Here is a 20,467-nt window from a genome sequence, read left to right as displayed (position 1 = left end):
GGGCCTTGGGGCCCTTACACCGTTGAGGGGTGGGGGGCTTACGTCAGACAAACGGGAAGAAGAAGTCAAAAGGCAGCTTGGCGTTGATGGTGGGCCGAGCCCGGTAGCCCGCCTCTGCCGGGGCCGACACGTCCACAAAGGTGACCGCCGTGGAAATAAGAATTGTCCTCTCAGCGCCGGGGCTGGTCTGAAAGAAGAAGCCGAGTCAGCAGCCTCGCCTGTCTGTCAGCAGAAACGAGCCACCTTCTCCCAGACAGCCGGTCACCCGCCGACCCAATGGCCATGTGACACTCATTCAGCCACTAACAGGGCTAAGAGATATGATTTTTTTTTTCCAAAAAATACAAGTTTTACTCAGGTGGTTCTAATCAATCAATACATCAATAGCAACCTCACCTCAATTTTCACGTGTGAATTTTAAGATCAAATCCAAGTAAGACGCGTGTGAAAGGAACCACTATCAGTAAAGTTTCTGTTCTCTAGAAGAGGACTGCTATTTCCATTTTAATCTTTATCACAAATAAACCTCACCTATCACACTTGAGTTTCACCTGGACTTATTTTTCCTTTGCTGGGGTTCGGGGCCACACCCACCAGCAGTGCTCGGGGCTTGGGTGGCTCTTGGGAGTAAAGCCAAGGACTGAACTTGGGGCTCCAGGCTTACCTTGAGCGCGGATGAGATCAAGGTCGCAGTCACGTTTACTATCTTGGCCTGCGGGTTCAGTAAGGAGCCGTATTTAGTCCATTTCACTTCCAGAACCAAAGCCACTGGGAGCTGGCAGGAGTCCTGCAAAGCAAAACGCCATTCATCATCTTGAAAGTTACGCAACCTCGAGTCAAATTTTATCGGCACTTCAGAGTTTTAATTACAAAAATGTTTCACATATTACAAAATGTCCTGAACAAGAGAATGAATAGAGGTTGGGGTGAACACAGCTTAGACAGCGAGGATTTTAAAACACCGATTGCTCCAAATACTTGAAGAGTTGTCGAGTCTCCCCAGCCTCCTGTCGAAGGCCCAGCACTACCTGGCTCTTGGGGTCACCCAGTGCCTGGCTGTGGCGCCTTCAGGGCCTTCGCTGCTCTGTCCATCTACATCTACCCCTAGATCCTTTGGCGGGTAACTGGCACTGGGCAAGGAGAAGGGTGAGAGTGGTTGGCACCCACAGAAATTAAACCTGTTCATCTCATTCAAATGTGCTTAGAGAAAAGCCAAGTACTCCCTTTTCAGTGACCTGACAGCTTCGGCTGGCAGTCGAGAGGACACAGGCGTACAGTGGGGCCCTTGGCTTGTCAGCTCCTGTCCGTGGCGCTGAGGGAGTTGTTTGGCCAGCCAGGACAGGGGGCAGGGGGTCCTCCAGCCAAGCTTTCCTCCTGCCTGCATCTCTGCGGGGGCCAGAGGAAACCGCTAAGGCTCTGCCACAGGTAGGAGTATCCCACTCACATTACTCTACTCTTGTGTACGTTTCAGGTTTTGCCCTAACAAGTGTTTTAAAATCCATCTTTTGGAAAAAGGCAAAGCCAGCAGTCTGCTAAATTTGGTGCCGGCCCCAGAGGCCCTGCTGGCTGGGAGCTGTGTGGGTGGAAACTTGCGGCTACTACAGCAGACGGCCCACACTCAGACGCCCTGTGCCGGCGCCTACCTGGGTTTCCCGGAGGGTGGGCACCCACCCCACCCCAGGCCTCTGAGCATCCACACGGCCACCTCTGCTAGCCTCCGGTTCCCCAGGGAGTAATAACCAGGTGTCTTCCCCCATCTCCAGTCCCTCTCGGCTGAGGCGGCAGAGCTGAGCAGCAGGAACTGAGTCACCACGGGGGTCTGCGGGGCTCAGTGGGGAGGGCGGCTGGGCGCTGGGGAGCTAGTGCTCACCCCATTGTCCTGGTGTCTATATGTGGCACGCAGACAATGAGGCCTGAGGAAACGGTGGTGGCAGAGGAGCTGGGGTCACAGGAGATGAGCGCTCGCCTCTGAGGGCTGGCTCACACTCTGCCCCGAAGACAAAAGGCCAAGGTGCGCCTTGGGGCACGTGGCTCAGGGCCGAGCGTCAGCTTCTGCTCCACTGAGAGCAACTTTGGGATGGAGGCGCTGGTGTGAGGGGACAGCCCATGTGGGTGGCAGGAGGCCCCCTCGGGGGACAGCCCGGACGCTCAGCCGCCAGACAGTGCGGGGGGCAGCGTGCCCGCCCCACCACCGGGCACCACGAGGAGCACCTCGCCGGCAGTCCCGGCTCAGCCCTGAGTCCCCCCGTCCATTCACAGGAAATAGTCAAACCCTGAGTCAGGGTCACCTTGGGGAGACCAGTGCTTACCTTCAGGGTGGGCGCCTGAGTGACGACGTGGACGGGCACCCAGTCCAGCACATCCTGGGCTTGCGAGTTTCCGAAAGGAGCCACGTAATCCGGGAAGCTGCGGCCCCACAGCAGGCTCCGGACCTGCCGCGCCGCCAGCTGACAGGTGACCGTGCCGGCCAGCCTGGGTAGAGGACAGGGACCTCAGCCGGAGCCCACCAGCTCTTTGCCTGCCTGCCTTCCTTCCTTCCTTTTTTTTTGGGCCTTTTGGGTCACACCCGACGATGCTCAGGGGTTCCTCCTGGCTCTGCACTCAGCAATTACTCCTGGCGGTACTTGGGGGACCATAGGGGATGCTGGGGATGGAACCCGGGTCGACCGCATGCACGGCAAACACCCTCCCTGCTGTACTATCGCTCCAGCCCCATCCTTCCTTCTTTTCTTTTCTTCCCTTTTTGCTTTTTTTGGGCCACACCCAGTGGTGCTCAGGACTTACTCCTGGCTCTGCACTCACCGATCACTCCTGGCAGGTTCGGGGGCCCATCTGGGGTGCCAGGGATCAAACCCAGGTCAGCAGTGTGCAAGGCAAACGCCCTCCCCGCTGTACTATCTCTCCAGCCCGGTTTTAAACTTTGTTGTTCCCCAAACATACTGACACAGGTCTATCCTGTCCTTGTGCAAACATATTCTTTTGAGGAATTCTTGTCTCACATAAGGGGACAGGGTCACTAATTTATCACAGTGGAAGTTCAATTATTCACAAAAACCCTAAACCACAAAGTAGCATTATATGCCTCTAACTTAGAGATTCGGAGGTAAATTTCCCCATAATCAGCTGTAAGAATTGAAAATTATTGCCTCTTGAGAGGGGAAATGAAGGTAGGAACTGGATCAGTGGATGTTTCCAGTAAGTCCTGCATAGCTACTTGATTTTTCATATTTTGGTACAAGTTCGATAATATAAAGGTTGACTTTTTTTTTTTTTTTTGCTTTTTGGGTCACACCTGGCGATGCACTCAGGAGTTACTCCTGGCAGTGCTCAGGGGACCATATGGGATGCTGGGAGTCGAACCCGGGTTGGCCGCATGCAAGGCAAACGCCCTACCCGCTGTGCTATCTCTCCAGCCCCAAAGGTTGACTTTTTTTTTTTTTTTTTGCGTTTTTGGGTCACACCCGGCGATGCTCAGGGGTTACTCCTGGCTCATGCATCAGGAATTACTCCTGGCGGTGCTCGGGGGACCATATGGGATGCTGGGAATCGAACCCGGGTCGGCCATATTGGCTGGGTGCAAGGCAAACACCCTACCCGCTGTGCTATTGCTCCAGCCCCCCAAAGGTTGACTTTTGAGTTGCGTTCAAGTTTCCTTTCCTGGTTTGTCGTGCTGTGGATGTTAAAATTCAGACACGGTGGCGCTGGAGAGACGTTGCGCAGGCAGGTCAATAGGCAAACAGACCCCTGCCATGTTCAGCCAAGGCGGGTGCCAGCCCCTCACCCCAAAACCCATTCGGAGTGATTCCTGAGCACAGAGCCAGGAGTAAGTTCTGACTAATGCCTGGTGTGACCCAAACACTGAAAAAGAAAAATTGAGACATAAAGGAATGACTTTCAAGGGAGATATTTTTGCAGTGAATCCAAGTGTTATGCAACCTTAAAAACCAAAGTTTTAAGATTTTCACTCTGCAGTATTTGATTCAAATGGTTGTAATACTTTTTCCCTGAATCATTACCAATGGCATAGCAGTGAAAATGAGAGAATCAGGAGCCCAAAAAATCAACATCACAATAAGGTGTGTTACTATTGCTTTTGCTTTACTCTTCCTGTTTTTGCTTGGAGGCCACACCACCACTTAGGGGCTACTCCTCGCTCTGTTGCCACCTGAGGTGCTCCAGGGATCGTGCTCAGCCTGGTGCACTCGTCCTGTGGCCCCAAGGTCCCCCGCCCTTCTCTGCTATGAGGACACGGTTGTTCCTGCTGCTGTGACCGTGAGGAAAGACAGGCCACATGGTGCCTTCCTGCCGATCCAAAGGGTCAGTTCAAAGGGGAAGGGTAGGGACCTTTGTTTTCTGATCTCACAAATGAAACAAATTCTCACAAATGAAACAAATCACTTGCTTACCTTAGTTTACAGCCAGTTTGCATATTGTAGCCAAATAAGACGGGGGTTCGCGTCCCCTCCACTGCTAAGCAGTCTTGCTCAGCCGTGCTACGAAGGACAGTAAGTTGTTCATATCTATTTGTGGTCTGAATGATCCCGGACATGTGAAAAAGTTAAGGAACTTCTGGCGATCATTTTTAGCAAATTATTCATAGCAAGCAATACAAAATAAAACACTTAGGGCCTGGCAGGCTTCGGTGGTTGGAAAAACTCGAAATATTGCTCGTGGAAAGTGTCATGGTGGTGGGATTGGTGTAGGAATACGAAATGCAATAAATTTATTGTGAACAACTTTATAAAAATAAAATTTTTTTAAAAATTAAGAAATAAACAAGTGCCTGGTCCCAAAGCAGCCTGAAGCTCAGAAGACAGACAGTCCAGGGAGACAGAGCTGCGGTGACAGGAGGCACAAGGCCCTTGTCTGGGTCTTTGGGATTCTGCCAGCTGTTTCCCAGGGAAAACACTGCATCATCCTCCTAGGAGAGCTGCATAAGAAACATGCTAGAATACAGCACTCTGAGTTTCAAAAATCACAAAGTTTCTTTTAGGACTCTTTGTTTTAAGCATGCGAGTAAACGTGTCTAGTGCCTCAATGTTTTTTGTCTTGAGATTTTCCTTTTAAAATGCTGACATTTTGGGCCAGAGTGGTAGCACAGCGGGTAGGGCATTTGCCTTGCATGCGGCCGACCCGGGTTCGATCCCCGGCATCCCATATGGTCCCCTGAGCACTACAGGAGTAATTCCTGAGCGCAAAGCCAGGAGTAACCCCTGAGTATTGCTGGGTGTGACCCAAAAAGGAAAAAAATAAAAATAATAAATAAATAAATAAATAAATAGGGCTGGAGTGATAGCACAGCGGGTAGGGCATTTGCCTTGCACATGGCCGACCCGGGTTCGATTCCCACCATCCCATATGGTCCCCTGGGTACTGCCAGGGGTAATTCCTGACTGCATGAGCCAGTAGTAACCCCTGTGTATTGCCGGGTGTGACCCAAAAAGAATAAATAAATAAATAAATAAAATGCTGACATTTCCCCCAAGCTGTGCTGATTCAAGCCAACTGCTGGTCTGGTGGCCCACCCTTGCCCAGCGGGCACCCCCGCCCACTGGAGGGCTCCAGCCCGCTCTGGCCAGGCTGTCCCCCAGCCCGCATAGTCCAGTGCCCTGGGGAGAAGCTCTGGCCAGGCTGGTCCTTCAGCCACAGAGCTCAGGGCCCCACCGCGCATGGCCGGGTACCAACCTGCCCCACAAACCCCAAAGGATACCCCCGCTGCGGCCGAAATCCAGCGACTAGTGGGAGCCCCACCACATAACCTGGGTTGCCGCTGAGAGGAACGGGCTTTGTGGCTTGCTGAAAAACAATGTAGAAAGACCCCAAATCATCCCGTCTCCAGAAGGAAGAGACAGAGAAAATGAAAAGCGCTTCATAATCAAATCTGGGATTGCCAGCCCCTGAAAGCATTTCTCCCCCTACTCAGAACTATAAATAATTCCGCTGCGCGTGGGCGTACATCAGACTGTCAGAGAAAGAGCTCACGAGGACGAGAATATTCCACCCAAAGGAAGGACCCAGCCCCCGTGGCGGCCCGAGGCTGCTGGGCCTTGGTAAGTGAACACGCTTTGAAACTGGAGCTGGTGTTTTCCCGAGAAGCTATGCTACGTTCTTCCCTGGCGGTGACCGAACATACCTGGATAAAGTGAATGTTAAATTTTTGCTGGAGAGGCATCTGGGCGCTGCTCACGGTCCCCAGGAGGAGGGAGAGTGCAGCATTCGTTACCTCTCCCGCGGGGGAATACGTGAGGCTGTATTTCACCTGCGAACAGACGGTGCTTGAGACAACCCTGGTCCCTGGCGTGTCCGGGAGGGGACAGCCCACTGCAGAGGCAAGCCCGCCCCCCTTCCCCCACTTGCTGAAGTGTTTCTGTCCTGCCGAGTCTGATGCGGAAGGTGGAACTTGCCCCCTGGGGATAGAGGGTCACCTGCCTCATCTGCTGGGGCGGCTGGCCTGCGCACAGTGGGACCAGCCTGCGCACAGTCACAGTAGGACCAGCCCATGTCTGCGGAGCTCACTGACTTCCACAAAGCAACAACTAGGTCTGACTGTGCTCAGAAGCTTCTAGATGCGTGAAGAAAAGTCCCACATGGTTATTTTGACCCCACTGGGTGGGTATGGGGGCCGAACAGTGCCACCTCCTCACATGATTATGGTGGTCACAGAGTCACATCTGGCACCTGCGCCCCTGGCTACTTTTCAGACACCAAAGAAGTGTCTAAATGAGGCAAGCAGCACGGACAAGTCCCCAACAGCAGCCCGTGACATGAGCTTAGGCCTCCCGGAGGGTGTTCAGTGGCCCAGTGACTACCATGTGAGCCCGGGTGCCCCAGTGGGCGCCTACCTCAAGAACCACGTTTCTGCAGACTTTCATATGCCCGGCCTCTGTGAGCACCGGCCACAGCACCCGAGGGCCGTCCAGCCGGGACAGTGTCTTGTTGAGAGAACGGAGGATGACGGACCGCATGGACAGAGAGACCTGCTGGCACAGGGCCGGAGCTCCTGATGAGTCGGGGAGGAAGAAGTCCCCCAAAAAAGTCCCCACAGTCCCCTCCCCACACACACATGCACAGGGAAACCCCACACAGCCAAACACCCATCACACAACAGATGGACAGGACAAGGAAAATCCATCCCTTTACTTTACCTTACCCATGATCCCACCGTGTGTGTGTGTGTGTGTGTGTGAGAGAGAGAGAGAGAGAGAGAGAGAGAGAGAGAGAGAGCGAGAGAGAGAACCGTTGGTTCTCTACTGACTTGAATTTTGCCCTCAGCCAAAATGCTGTCCGATGCTCTATGACACACTGTGTAGTATCAAGTGCTGAACTGGGCGATGCTATCTCTACTTCAACATTATCAAGGGCTGTAGCTGTCATTTTACAGACAAGTTTTTGTTTTTTCTTTTTCTTTTTTTGCTTTTTGGGTCACACCCAGCCATGCACATGGGGTAATTCCTGGCTCTAAACTCAGGAATTACCCCAGTGGTGCTTGGGGAACCATATGGGATGCTGGGAATCGAACCTGGGTCGGCCACGTGCAAGGCAAATGCCCTACCCGCTGTGCTATTGCTCCAGTCCCCAGACAAGTTCTTTCATGTCTGCTCAGTGACAAAGACATGAAACTGTCTGTCATCCCTCTTGTGGCCGGAGGAAGGCACTTGCCTTGCACACAGTCAACCCAGGTTTGATCACTGGCACCACATATGGTCCCCCAAGCACCATCAGGAGTGGCCGTGAGCACAGCCGGGCATGCAGCACACCCCCACCCCCCTCCTCCGGCTGAACATGATGTGGCTTGGAAGCAGAGATGGGCAGGGGGGAGTGGGGAGGGCAACCCCATCACGACACCCCCTGCCGGACAGGTCACAGCGGTGGCTTTAAAGCCTTGTATGAGTCCTGTGTGAGAGTCATGAAGATGAGCCGGGTCCCTGTTTGTTCCAGCACAGGGCACCCCCGTGCTGAAGGATGGAGCTGTCCCATGCTGTGTGGGTGAGGCAGGCACAATTTCCACAAGCATGGGGGGGCGGCGGACTATGTGAGCGGCTGGAGCTGAGCTTGCTTGGTAGCTTCCACAGGAACAGTCCAAGAGTGAAACGGCCCTTCTAGCTCCGTGAGTCCCTCCCACACCCACCCAGGAGCCAGGAGCGAAAGAGAGCTCCGCAGTAACACTACCCGCCACGCCGATACTCATGGGTGCTTTCGTGTGAATTCCAGGCTTCAAAGTGGGCTTCACAAAATGATTTCACATTGTATATTCCCGACTCTCTACCAAATCTTCGAAACTGCTCCTCAGAAATCTTTCAGCAAGTCTCTGATACTGGTTGACCTGTTTGTCCTTCAGAGTACAAGCTTTGATGGCCCAGATACTGCAATGAGTCGGAAGCCTCAGTCCCCTATTTCCTGAGCACTGCTGGGAATGCCAAAAGCCCAGAAAGGAAAAAAGAAAACTCAGGGCCAAAGTGCTAGCACAGCGGGGAGGGCCTCAGCCTTGCATGTGGCTGACCAGGGTTCGATCCCCAGCATCTCATAGGGACCCCGAGCACTGCCAGGAGTGACTCCTGAATGCAGAACCAGGAGGAACCCCTGAGCATCACCAGGTGTGACCCCCATCCCCCCCACAAAAAAAGAAAAAAGAAAACTCAGCTTGGCCATTGTCCAGCTGCCACGCCTCAGTCTCCCCAGTCTGCACACGGAAGCAGATGGGTGTCGTCTGGTGTCAGGCTCAGGTACGCTCAGGGCCATGTCAGCCCCACTCAGAGACTTCACTGTCTGATAACAGTGTGCCCATGCCAGGTGCTGTGAGAGGCAGCCCCACCATTCCGTGGGCAGAAGGGGGCTGTGACGGGGAGGGACTGTGAGGCTCGGAGGGCTCATGGTGGGCTCCCTGAAGCAGCCGGACTGCTGGATCCCTGCTCCCCGCAGGCGCAGAAACCAGGCCTGCTCAGTGGCTGGAAGCTTGCCGCAGGGTGTGCGGGGGGCAGAGGGCAGTTAGGATGGAGAAGGGACCAACATGACAATAAGAGTTGGAAATGATCCTTTTGGACAGTAACAGAGTGTTGAAAGTAGGTAAAGGGATACACCTGATAACCTTTCAGTATCTGTATTGCAAACCATAAGGCCCCAAAAGAAAAGGTGGGGGAAGAGAGACAGACAGACAGGCAGAGAGGAGAGACACTGGGCCCACTGGCGGTGAACAATGGACACTGGTAAAGGGATGGGTTGGAACATTGTGTGACTGAAACCCAATCATAAACAATTTTGCAACTGTGTATCACTGTAATTCAATTTAAAAATTAAAAATAATTAAAAAAAAAAGAACTCAGGCCTGGGATTCACAACACTCACTGTCATCCAGAAACACTCACCTTCGCTGTCGAATTCGGAACCTAGACAAAGGAAATCACAGTGAGTGTGGTGAGACAAGGCAGAAGCACCCCAGGCCCCGGGTGTGTCCATCTTTCCCAGGACTTCATAAGGAGAAGACGACAGTAAGCCACAGACTTCCTATGCCGTGGGACTCCGGGGCACGTCATGGCACCACCAGCACCACCAGGCCCTGAGCTTCTCCTGTGCCTGTCCTCAGAGGGGGCGGCACTCTCGCCACCCTCTCGGGACAAGCTGCAGGTGACACTCCTCAGAAGCATACGCAGGCCCAGGGGACGAAGAGGACAGCGAAGGAAAGGGCGGGGTGGGGGAAAGGCCAAGAGAGAAGCACGGGGAGGCGCTAGTCAGCCGGGAGGTGTGTGGCTCTGAGTCACCTCCCCTCCAGGGAACGCGAGTCCCCTGCCACGGGGCTGCTGAGCCCACTCCTGTGTCCAGCCGAGGCACTGTGGCCAGTGGAGCCTCCTCACCTCTGCCTGCCGGGGCTGCCTCCCTCCCCGCTGCCCACTGACTCACCCGATCATTAATCTGGCCCGCTGCCACACCCAGCAGTGCTTGGGGCTTCCTCGGATGTGGCGTCAGGGACGCACATGGCCAGCACCCTCCCCGAATGCCCCATGCCCCAGCGCACCAAACATGGATTTCTCTCTCCTATTCTGGTCTTTTTCACAGAGAGAGATCTCTGGTGCTAATATGATTATTTCTTTCATAGATATTATGATGCTCTTTACAATTTTTATAGTTTTGGATTATTAATTTTTAAATTCAGGATATAGGCATTGGTTACCATAAAAATGAATGAGTTTTTTTAAAAAAAGCAATGAAACAAAATACGAGCTAACTGTACAAGAGAAATAGATGATTATCCCACTGCCCGACACAGGAGAAGATCAGAGGCAGGGCTCAAGGCGCTGTTGGCTACAGGCTAAGGGGCTGGAGTGATAGCACAGCAGGTGAGGTGTTTGCCGTGCACGCAGCCGACCTGGGTTCGATTGCTAGCATCCCATATGGTCCCCCAAGCATCTCCAGGAGTAATTCCTGAGTGCATGAGCCAGGAGTTACCCTTGTGTATTGCTGGGTGTGACCCAAAAAGCAAATAAATAAATAAAATAAAAGGTTGCGAGGAACAGAAAACATCCCTAACGAATCTGTTTCACTTTGAAAGCATCCTTACCTTCAGAATTTTAGGGCTGCTGTAATAGGCCATGCTCAGCACTTCGGCTTCTTCACACTGCTCCAAGCTTATCTTTCTGCTGCACTCAACAGCTTGATTCACCAGAAAAGCTAGAAATCAGAACATTTCCAAGGTGGGGGTGGGGACAATCGAAAAACAAAGACACGTTAGGACTGTCTGGTACTAACAAAATATTCTCACTTAGGCAAAACTGTAAAATATGATATGATAAATATAAAAGTAAAGTAAGTAAAGTAAAGGCCCTCCCGCTGTTCGTCGATTTGCTCGAGCGGGCCCAGTAACGTCTCCATTGGAAACTTTGTTGTTACTGTGTTTGGCATATCGAAAACATACTTAAAATTTTAAATTATTTTTTCAAATAGATAATGTTTGCATGATTCAATACTCTAAAAGCACAAGCCACTGAGAAGTTTCCACCCAATCCTGGTCACCTGTCCTCTGGCAACCAATGGTTTCCTGCCCTGAACATAGTCAGCTTTGAGGTACTTACGTAGTCTCCTGGAAACAAAACAATCGATGCAGATAAAAGCTTATGCATGTTATACATCTGTGTGTGTGTGTGTGTGTGTGTGTGTGTATACCCTTTTAGAAATAAATGCCTGGCATATTCTGCCATGCATTTTCCCACTTAACAATGTATCCTAGAGTTCAGGTGATTTTATAGACTGTGGTGTAATTCATCCACCCCACTGGCAGATACTTCAGTTGCCTCTAACCAAATCTGCTTCATAACAATGCTGCCAAATATTTTGCACGTGGGCCAAAATTTCAATAGGGCAAATCTGAACAGCAGAAGAGCTGGGTCAGTGGGCATATTTCTTTCTACTTCTGACACACTGCTAACTTGTTCCATAAAACCAATAAAAGGGGTGGCCAGCGGGCAGCAAGGAGGTGGAAGGTAAAAAAACAAACCAACAGCTAGTTTCATTAGCAGTGAACTGAGGCTCTCCATCACTATAGCTTGACATTTCTTTGGTTTTGTTGTTTGGTTTTGGGCCACAGCTGGCAGTGCTCAGCAGGCCTTACTCCTGGCTCTGGGCATAGGGATCGTCCCCTTTTCTTATTCTTTGGCTTTCTGGGTCACACCCAGTGATGCTCAGGCTCTGTACTCCTGGCTCTGCACTCAGGGATTACTCCTGGCGGTGCTCAGGGACCATATGGGATACCAGGGATCGAACCCGGGTCAGCTGCATGCAAGGCAAGTGCCTGAGCCACTGTGCTATCGCTCCAGTCCAGCCTCCGATTTCTTAAGCTTTTCCAATCCCATAGTTAGAAACGGTCTCTCAGCTGGCTTAGCATACAGGGGGAGCCAGGTGGTGTGTTTCCAATGGAAGAATGAAGTGTTTGCAGGCAGAAAGGAAGAGACTGCTGCCTTACCCGCAGGGTTGTTATCGGTGCACAGAGCTGACATGAGCGGCGCAGGGAACCTCAGGAATCCATCTGCCGTCTGCACAGGAATGCCATACTGGAAGGGAACAGCAGCAGCATCACGTGGGGCACCGTACCCGACTGCCAGTGCCATGTGGGAATGTGTAGGAGTGTGCCAGTATGTGCCAGTGGGTGTACCAGAGCCAGTGTGTGTGCCCGTGTCTGTGCCAGTGTGTGCCTATGTAAGTGTATGACAGTGTATGAGCCAGTGTGTGTGTGTCTGTCCGTGCCAGTGTGAGTGTGCCAGTGTCTGTGCCCGTGTGTGTGCCAGTATGTATATGTGCCAGTGTGGCCAGTGTGTGCCTACATGTGTGCCAGTGTGTATGCGTGTGCCACTGTGTGCCAATGTTTAAGTGTGCCAGTGTGCCAGTGTGTACCAGTGTGAGTGTGCCAGTATGTGCCAGTGCATGCATGCAAGTGTGCAGCAACCGTGTTCCGATTCTTCATGAGAAAACCCCTCTGGACCTGAGGCAAGGGTCTGCCTCTGCAGACGGGAGCAGGGCGATGCAGGACAAAGGTGACAGCAGGTAGGTATTCTTGCTAGAAGTGAGGGATGAGGGGCTGGAGCAATAGCATAGAGGGTAGGGCATTTGCCTTGCACGCAGCCGACCTGAGTTCAATTCCCAGCATCCCATATGGTCCCCTAACTCCGCCAGGAGTGATTCTTGAGTGCAGAGCCAGGAATAACCCCTGTGCATTGCTGGGTGTGACCCAAAAAGCAAAAAAAAAAAAAAAAAGAATAAAATAAATAAATAAATTCAACCAGCTTTTTAAAAAAAATGGAAAAAAAAAAGAAGTAAGGGATGGAGGTGACAGCATGCAGGCATTCTCACTAGCATGACTATCAAACAACCTGTAACTTATATATCAGACCTTCACACTGGGAATTTCATGAGAATTCCCCAGTATTCAAGATGAAACGTAGTGACTGTGGAGTAAATTTCCCCTTTTTTTTAAAGCACGTTTTATTTAATTACTTGTGCGGAACAGGGGATTGAACCCAGGGTCTTATACATGTGGGGGTCGAGCCGGGATCAACAGCATGCAAGGCAAGAGCCTTCCCTGCTACATTATTTCTCTGGCCTATTTTCTCTTTTTGTTTGGTTTTTGTTTTTGAGTCACACCCAGCAGTGTTTAGGGGTTACTCCTGGATCTGTGCCCAGGAATTATTCCTGACGGTGCTCAGGGGTCCAGATGGAATGCCGGGGATCATTCCGGCCTCCATCATCTGGCTACATTTCTCCAGTGAAAAAGTGGATGCAACTGCCCTAAAGCAAGTCCCCTCCCTCTGACCTGGGCCAGACACGGCTACGGCGCTTCTGCAGGGTGGCTGCACCGGGTTCATACTTTAACCAGCCACCCCACTTCTGAGAACATACCCTAAAGACTTACTCTAAGAGAAATGTGTCTCTCAGATGCCGGGGCTGGGGACTCAGGCCTGCGGGAGCCCCAGGGCCAGGCTCACTGCTAGCACTGAGCGCTGAGCAGCACATCCTCGAGCTCCACATTCAACTGCCAGTCCGGGGGCTTGGGAAGCACCAGGAGGGACCACTTGAGAGCATCCCCTCATGAAAGGATATTCACTGAGGACTGTTTGGGAGAGCAAGACTGGAGGCTAGTGTCTGCCCGGGGGAAAGGCGCGCGATAAACACATTAGACACAGGAGGCGTGGGATCGGCAAACTGTCAACTCCAAGTTACTTTCCTCTATGAACCTGCTTGTCAGCAACACAATGGGGACAGCCGTCTGCCCGCTGTGGGAGGGGATGCCTGGAAAGCTCTTCATGGTGACTGGCACGTGAAAAATGCTCGAGATGGTAATTTTTATGCTGACCCGGTATTTATCATGAATTAAAAAGGAAGTTTACAGACCGGAGCTACAGTACAGCAGGGAAGGTGTTCGCCTTGCATGCAGCAGACCCTGGTTCAATCCCTGGCACCCCATAGGGTTCCCCGAGCAATGCCAGGAGTAATTTCTGAGTGCAGAGTCAGAAGTACCCCTGAGTATCGCCAAGTGTGGTCCCCAAACAAAAAAACAAACAAACAAAAAAGAAAGTTTAGTTCTGGGTTTACCTCATATTTACCAGCCTTTGGAGCATCTGATGTGTTTGTGAAAGAAGTATCTGATTCTGCGTTCAAAGAAAAGCCAGGAGATGTTTTCATCAATTTATCAAAATTACTTTCATCAGGTACTTCTGGATCAACAAAGGATAATGCAGGTTTATCTGTTTTTAGAAAAAATATTTTAAATTAGTATGTTATATATATAATGGTATTTATCATATATATATCATACATATATATATATATATATATATATATAATGGGCTGGAGCGATAGCACAGTGGTAGGGTGTTTGCCTTGCATGCAGCCAACATGGCCGACCCGAGTTCGATTCCTCCACCCCTCTCGGAGAGACCGGCAAGCTACCAAGAGTATCTCACCCGCATGGCAAAGCCTGGCAAGCTCCCTGTGACGTATTCAATATGCCAAACACAGTAACAATTGTCACAATGGTGACGTTACTGGGCCCACTCGAGCAAATAGATGAACAACGGGAGAGCAGTGACTCTTATTATACAACATGGATAATATTTTGTGAGCAGTTTCAATGGTATTTGAGGCTGACGTGGGGAATGGGGGAGAGTCCCTATTTACTTTGGCCCAAATTTCCCGAATTTTATAGAGTTGTCTCTGCCCTTTGCTGCCTGGGGCTCCCCCATGCTTTGGGGCTCTCTGGGGGTCAAACACTTCAGCTGCGGTACTTGCACACTCCTGAGGGCTGTGCTCTGGAGATTGTGAGCTTTGGGGCACCAAGGGTCCCAAACTGCACAGCCGCTGGGACCATACTAGCACCTGCAGGCAGCACCTGAGGTCAATATCACACGCAGCTTCATGTGTGCAAAGCAGGTACTCTTGCCACTGAGCTGTTCCCTCGGGACCTGTGAGTTACACTAACTGAACAGGATTCCTCAGACTTGTCCCATTTCTCTCCTGTGGAAACGGTACAGGTAAAGAGTGCCAGAGGAGCCAAGAACAATCCACCTCTCTCTGCAGCTGACGGGCTGAAGACTGGGCAGTGTCAGTCTCTCAGGGACGTGCTCTCCAGATGGCAGCGGGAGCGAGAGGTCCCGTCTGTCCCCTCATACATCACAGATAACAGGCTGGGAAGGCGGCGGGAGGAGGAGGGGACCAGCTGGCGCGGTCACTGCACTGGAGTTTGACCAACTGCGATGAGGATTACAAGGCAAAGCACATTCCTCTCGATTCTCAGTCAGAGGGGAAAGGCTCCAAATATGGGCTGGGGGATGATGGAGCATGATGGGCTGGAACATAATACTGCAATGCAGGAGCCTGGGTCTGTCGCCCCCACCTGACTCCCCAAGCACTGCCAGGAATAGCCCCTGAGTACCACCTGGTAAAACCCTCCCATCCCCCTTAAAAAGAAAAAAAAACACCCACAGGGAGAAGCGATAGTATAAGAGGTAGAGGGTTTGCTTTGCTAGAAGCCAATCCCTGGGCCAAATGGTTCCCCAACCCTCACCAGGAGTGATCCCTGAGCACAGAGCCAGGACTAAGCCCTGAGTACTGCTGGATGTGGTCCCCAAACAAAACAAAAACAATATAAAGACATTCAACAATAATGACAACATTTGATTACTAAAAGCATAAACAGGACTGGAATGACCCGTGTAAAATAACAAATATTTTAAAAGATAGAAATGTGTCTTTGGCCTTTGGTATTTGAGAATGTTTTATTTTCCTGTACTTTGAAAACAGACAGGTATTCAAGCTGGTTGCCCAGATAAAAATAAAGATCCGGTTTTCATGCAAATATTCTTAGTAAAAATAAAAGCAAAAAAAGGGAAATTGAAACGAAAGTTGGACCTTATTCTTAACCATTTACACCAGAAGGGAAAAATGTTGACAAAAAAAAAAAAAAAAACACATCAGGCTTTTCCACTCCAGAGAAGCTCATGCTCCTCATACATGTATTCCTCTCTACCCTCACGTTTCCTACATAATCTATGTAGATTTCTTTCAGTAAAAACTATCTTGTTTTTGAGGCTGGAGAGAGTACAGCAGGTAGAGTACTGCCTTGCACACTGACCCGGGTTTGACCCCTGGCACCCTACATGGTCCCCAGCGCACCTCAAGGAGCGATCCCAGGATGCAGAGCCAGTACAATCCCTATGTACGTCTGCAAACCACAGACAGCTGTAAAATAGAACATGCTATCTCAGAGACAGGGCAATGCACCCCATCACTTTTATTTTTGTTTTTTGTTGTTTGTTTGTGGGGGGTGACACTTGGTTGTGTGCTTGGGGCTTAATCCTGACTCTGTGCTCAGGGATCATTCCTGACAGTGCTCGGGGATCATCCAAGATGCCAGGATTGAAACCCAGGTCTGACATGTGCAAGGCAAGTGCCCTGCCTGCTGTACTCTCTCACTTTCAGCAATACTCAGGGGTTACTCCTGGCTCTGCACTCAGGAATCACTCCTAGCGGGGCTCAGGGGACCATATGGGATATTAGGGATCGAACCTGGGTTGGCCTCATGAAAAACATGCTTTTAATCTCACTGAATGGAACATTTATTCAGAAAAGAATTATAAAGACACTTTTTTCAGAGTTTCAGAAAGTACATCACCATCAAATACTTACAATTTGTAATATGAATACAGAATACGGAGGGATTGATCTGATCAACAAGTTTAAAGACTCTTTGGGGTGGGTTCGCTGTAAAATTCAAGGAATAGATGGCTGCTTTTTGACTGCAAAACTGACGATCACCCCTAAAAAATTTAAAACAAAAAAATTTTGAGGCCGATACACACAATTTTAGGATTATTTTATTTTTTTGCTTTTTGGGTGACACCCGGCAATGCACAGGGGTCACTCCTGGCTCTGCACTGAGGTGCTCAGGGACCATATGGGATGCTGGGAATAGTGCTATCACCCCAACCCCTAGGATTATTTTAAAATCACCAATGCTTGTGCCATTGTGCTCAATAACTGCAAGAAGGACATTTATGAGCATGTGGTGTTAGACTGAACCCATTTCTATAGGGCGTTTGCCTTGCATGCGGTCAACCAGGGTTTGATCCCCGGCACCCCATGATTCCCTGAGCACTGCCAGCAGTAATTCCCGAATACAGAGCCAGGAGTAACCCTCTGCATCACCAGGTGTGGCCCAAAAACAAACAAACAAAAAAACCAGGAAAGAATCGAACCCATTTTTATTTAGATTATTCAGGCTTAGAATGTTTGGCATTTGAAAATTTTCCCACTCACAGGGAAAGTAATTGAGACAAGTTTAGAATAACATTTAAGGAATCCTTTTCAAGTAAGAAATATTAATAAGGGTACAAATTTGATATAAATGAATCTTGTAAACCCTGATGGAGTCAATTACATAAATTTTGGTAGAATTTCAGGTAGTTTTATTTTTTTTTCCCTGTAAGTGGGTAAACTTTCAAGTTCCAAACATCTTAGCACTGAATAAACTAAATAAAAATGGGTTGAATTCTTTTTTTTTTTTTTGGGTGGGGGACCCACACCTAATGATGCTCAGGTATTCTTTATGGTATCTTCCAGCAGTGCTGAGGGCTTACTCCAGGAGTGATCCCTGAGCACCGAGCCAGAGCACCACCAGAGTGAGCCCTCAGCACCACTGAGTGTGGCCCAAAAACAAAAATAAAAAACGTTGATGAGGGGCTGGAGCAATAGCACAGTGGGTAGGGTGTTTGCCTTGCACGCAGCCGGCCCGGGTTCGATTCCCAGCATCCCATATGGTCCCCTGAGCACTGCCAGTGGTAATTCCTGACTGCATGAGCGAGGAGTAACCCCTGTGCATCGCTGGGTGTGACCCCCCCAAAAAAAAACAAAAACAAAAACAAAAAAACCCTTGATGAACATACCACAGAATCATATAGAGTGCTTTGTAGGCGATTTAACTCCACGTTACAAATATTACCTCCACAATAAAAGCCATAAAATTAAGCTGTATTTTTCACCCCATGCTTCAAGTAAGACCAATTCCTTCTTCCATCAAAAGACAAAAAAATTGATACCCATATCTGCTGACAAAAGACAAAAAAAATGATACCCATATCTGCTGACAAATCTATGTGAACTGTCCTTCCCTCCCCTCCACTCTTCTCTACCAGCAAGCCAGATGCCAGTAAGGAGCAGAGACTCTCCCCCACTGGCTGGCTTCGGGAGGATGGAAACCAGGTCAGGCTTTTCAGCCCTGAGAGCACTTTCACTTTCTGGCCTTTGGTTTGTTTTTGGTGAAAGCTACACGCGTCATAAGCTTACGTGACAACTGGAACTGAGCAGGCAGAAAAGACACTGAAATCCACAGGGCTGCAGTCAGGATCACAGCAGCAGTTGACGTCACACCGGGCTGGAGACAAGTCACAGACGCACAGAGCAGCAACTGCGGGCACGGGGGGTGGGGTGGGAAGCGGGTGTCACAGGAGGCGGGCGGCTGCTCCCTGCCAGGCCCTGCACAAGCTCAATTTACCCCATCATGCTTCGGAGGACAGTGGGAAGTGGAGACAAGTTCGTTTGCATGTGCCACATCCCAGGCCTTCCCAAGCAGATGCAGATGCTGTAGGACGTGCCAGGAAAGTTCTAGGTTTTACCTCTGAGGAATGATTGGATAAGCCAGGACTCCCAGACACGGGCTTTCAAAATGTTCTAAGAGATGACAATCACTCAGACAAGCTACACTCAGAAACGACATCACCTCTCTGACCCTAAGGCCCACCAGGATAGCAGTGCCAAGTCCTCTGGTGGCGTTAACCCACTGACCTTCCTTGAAGCCTCACCCCGCTGCCAAGGAGCCCGCTGGAAGCCACAGTGGGGCCCTGAGTCCTGGATTCTTAGGAGTTGGTGAAATTCTTTACGTTATTCCCACTGATCCACTGTACAGTTATCGAAGTGGCACTGGAGCAATAGTCCAGCAGGTAGGACACTTGCCTAGCACCTGACTGATTGGGGTTCGATCCCTGGCTTCCTATATGGTCCCCAGAACCCCATCAGGAGTGATTCTTGAGTGCAGAGCTGGAAGTAACCCCTGAGCATCATCAGGCATGCCCCCAAAATAGAAACAAAAAACAAAATAGAACATTCAAAGTCCTAACACCACTGTCTCACCCATCCACATACACACAGAGGAGCAAGTTCTCTCCTTGGCACTTAAATAAAATCTTTTTTCCCCCCCTAAACTCAAAACTTTTTGAGGAAGGGGCTGGAGCGATAGCACAGCAGGTAGGGCGTTTGCCTTGCATGCAGCCAATCCAGGTTTGATTCCCAGCATCCCATAGAGTCCCCCGAGCACCACCAGGAGTAATTCCTGAGTGCAGAGCCAGGAGTAACCTTTGAGCATCGCTGGGTGTGACCCAAAAAGAAAAAAAAAAACATTTTGAGGGAGGCAGAAAGACGGCTGAAAAAGGGCTGGAGTGCACGTTGCATGCGCAAGGCCTGGGTTCAGTTCCCAGTGTCACAAGTTTCCCTCAAACACCACCAGGATTGGCCTCCGACGCTGCGAGTGGTGCCTGAGCACATCTGGGTATGCCAAAATTATTTTTCGATTACAGCTCGCGCTGGTTACAGCTCAAATGATTGCCAAAGGGCAGGAGCTCACTCCTGGCAGATACAGAGCCCCAGGCCTCCAGATACAGTCCTGGTGGGACACAGAAGTATTAGGGAGGCTCCCCAGAAATGACATTTCCTGAACTGACAGCCGCCGGCTATTCTGGCCGTTGCTGGGGGGGCCATAACCTCGGAATCCAGCATGCCAAGGCTGCATTCCAGCTCACTGCCTCTCCCTCCTGCCCCATGCATCCTTTTTTAATAGGCGGAAAGGTCCACACACCTTGTGCGTTTCATTTCCACCACGATCTAGAGCCTCTGAATTACTTTCCTCTTCAGATGCAAGGGGGAGAGGACTGATTCGTTATCAGCTTTAGCACTAACATTTTCCCAGGCGATTGGGAAATTCAGAGATTCGTTCCTCTTAATGCTCTTTTCCCACCTACAGGGCAAGTCGCTCCCTCTCAGCGTTGAGAATTAATACCACCATAGCGATGCCTGCACACGTTCGGTGTGCTAATGCATCCGCAAGCATCACCATCATTATCATCTCCTCGTCCGAACGACACCCCATGGGTGGCACTGGTTTGGTACCCACCGTCCGTGACCGGGGTGGGCCGGGGGCCGGAGGTGGGGTGCCTGGGAGTCGCCGGGGGCCTGGGCGACAACGAGGGACGAACAGTCGTCAGGGCGGCCTCCGTGCTTTCCAGGGCCTCCGTCGGGCCCGGCGGCGTGGCCCCGGCCTGGGCACACACGGAGGCCCAGCAGTCCAGGAACACCAGCAGAAGAGGTGGTACTGCCCGAAGCCCCATGGCCCGGCGGAACCTCGCGCTTCCGGGGATGGAACGCGCGTTGCCCAGCAACC

The 20,467-nt window shown here is 50.8% G+C and overlaps 1 protein-coding gene across 2 annotated transcripts in view; it reads right to left on the bottom strand.

Annotated features, from left to right (window-relative positions):
- The window catches only part of TCTN1 (tectonic family member 1), a 21,860-nt gene extending 1,393 nt beyond the window's left edge, over positions 1 to 20,467 (bottom strand). Inside the window, exons 1-14 of one of the 2 annotated variants that reach the window (XM_056107144.1) lie at positions 20,201 to 20,467; positions 18,322 to 18,442; positions 16,666 to 16,796; positions 14,074 to 14,225; positions 11,951 to 12,038; positions 10,553 to 10,662; positions 9,363 to 9,383; positions 6,843 to 6,980; positions 6,134 to 6,259; positions 5,711 to 5,796; positions 4,407 to 4,547; positions 2,310 to 2,472; positions 665 to 787; positions 43 to 187 (exon numbers count right to left, since the gene is read on the bottom strand). In XM_056107144.1, coding sequence (XP_055963119.1) covers positions 44 to 187; positions 665 to 787; positions 2,310 to 2,472; positions 4,407 to 4,547; positions 5,711 to 5,796; positions 6,134 to 6,259; positions 6,843 to 6,980; positions 9,363 to 9,383; positions 10,553 to 10,662; positions 11,951 to 12,038; positions 14,074 to 14,225; positions 16,666 to 16,796; positions 18,322 to 18,442; positions 20,201 to 20,414 — 1,758 coding nt within the window. In that variant the 5' untranslated portion in view covers positions 20,415 to 20,467 and the 3' untranslated portion in view covers position 43. The remainder of the gene's footprint in view (positions 1 to 42; positions 188 to 664; positions 788 to 2,309; positions 2,473 to 4,406; positions 4,548 to 5,710; positions 5,797 to 6,133; positions 6,260 to 6,842; positions 6,981 to 9,362; positions 9,384 to 10,552; positions 10,663 to 11,950; positions 12,039 to 14,073; positions 14,226 to 16,665; positions 16,797 to 18,321; positions 18,443 to 20,200) is intronic. The other variant, XM_056107145.1, reaches the window with a different exon arrangement.

Source organism: Sorex fumeus, unplaced genomic scaffold (genome assembly GCF_029834395.1).
Source record: "Sorex fumeus unplaced genomic scaffold, SorFum_2.1 ptg000155l, whole genome shotgun sequence".
NCBI lineage: Eukaryota > Metazoa > Chordata > Mammalia > Eulipotyphla > Soricidae > Sorex > Sorex fumeus.
The sequence above is the reverse complement of the archived record's forward strand: the minus strand, read 5'-3'. Positions and strand labels throughout refer to the sequence as shown.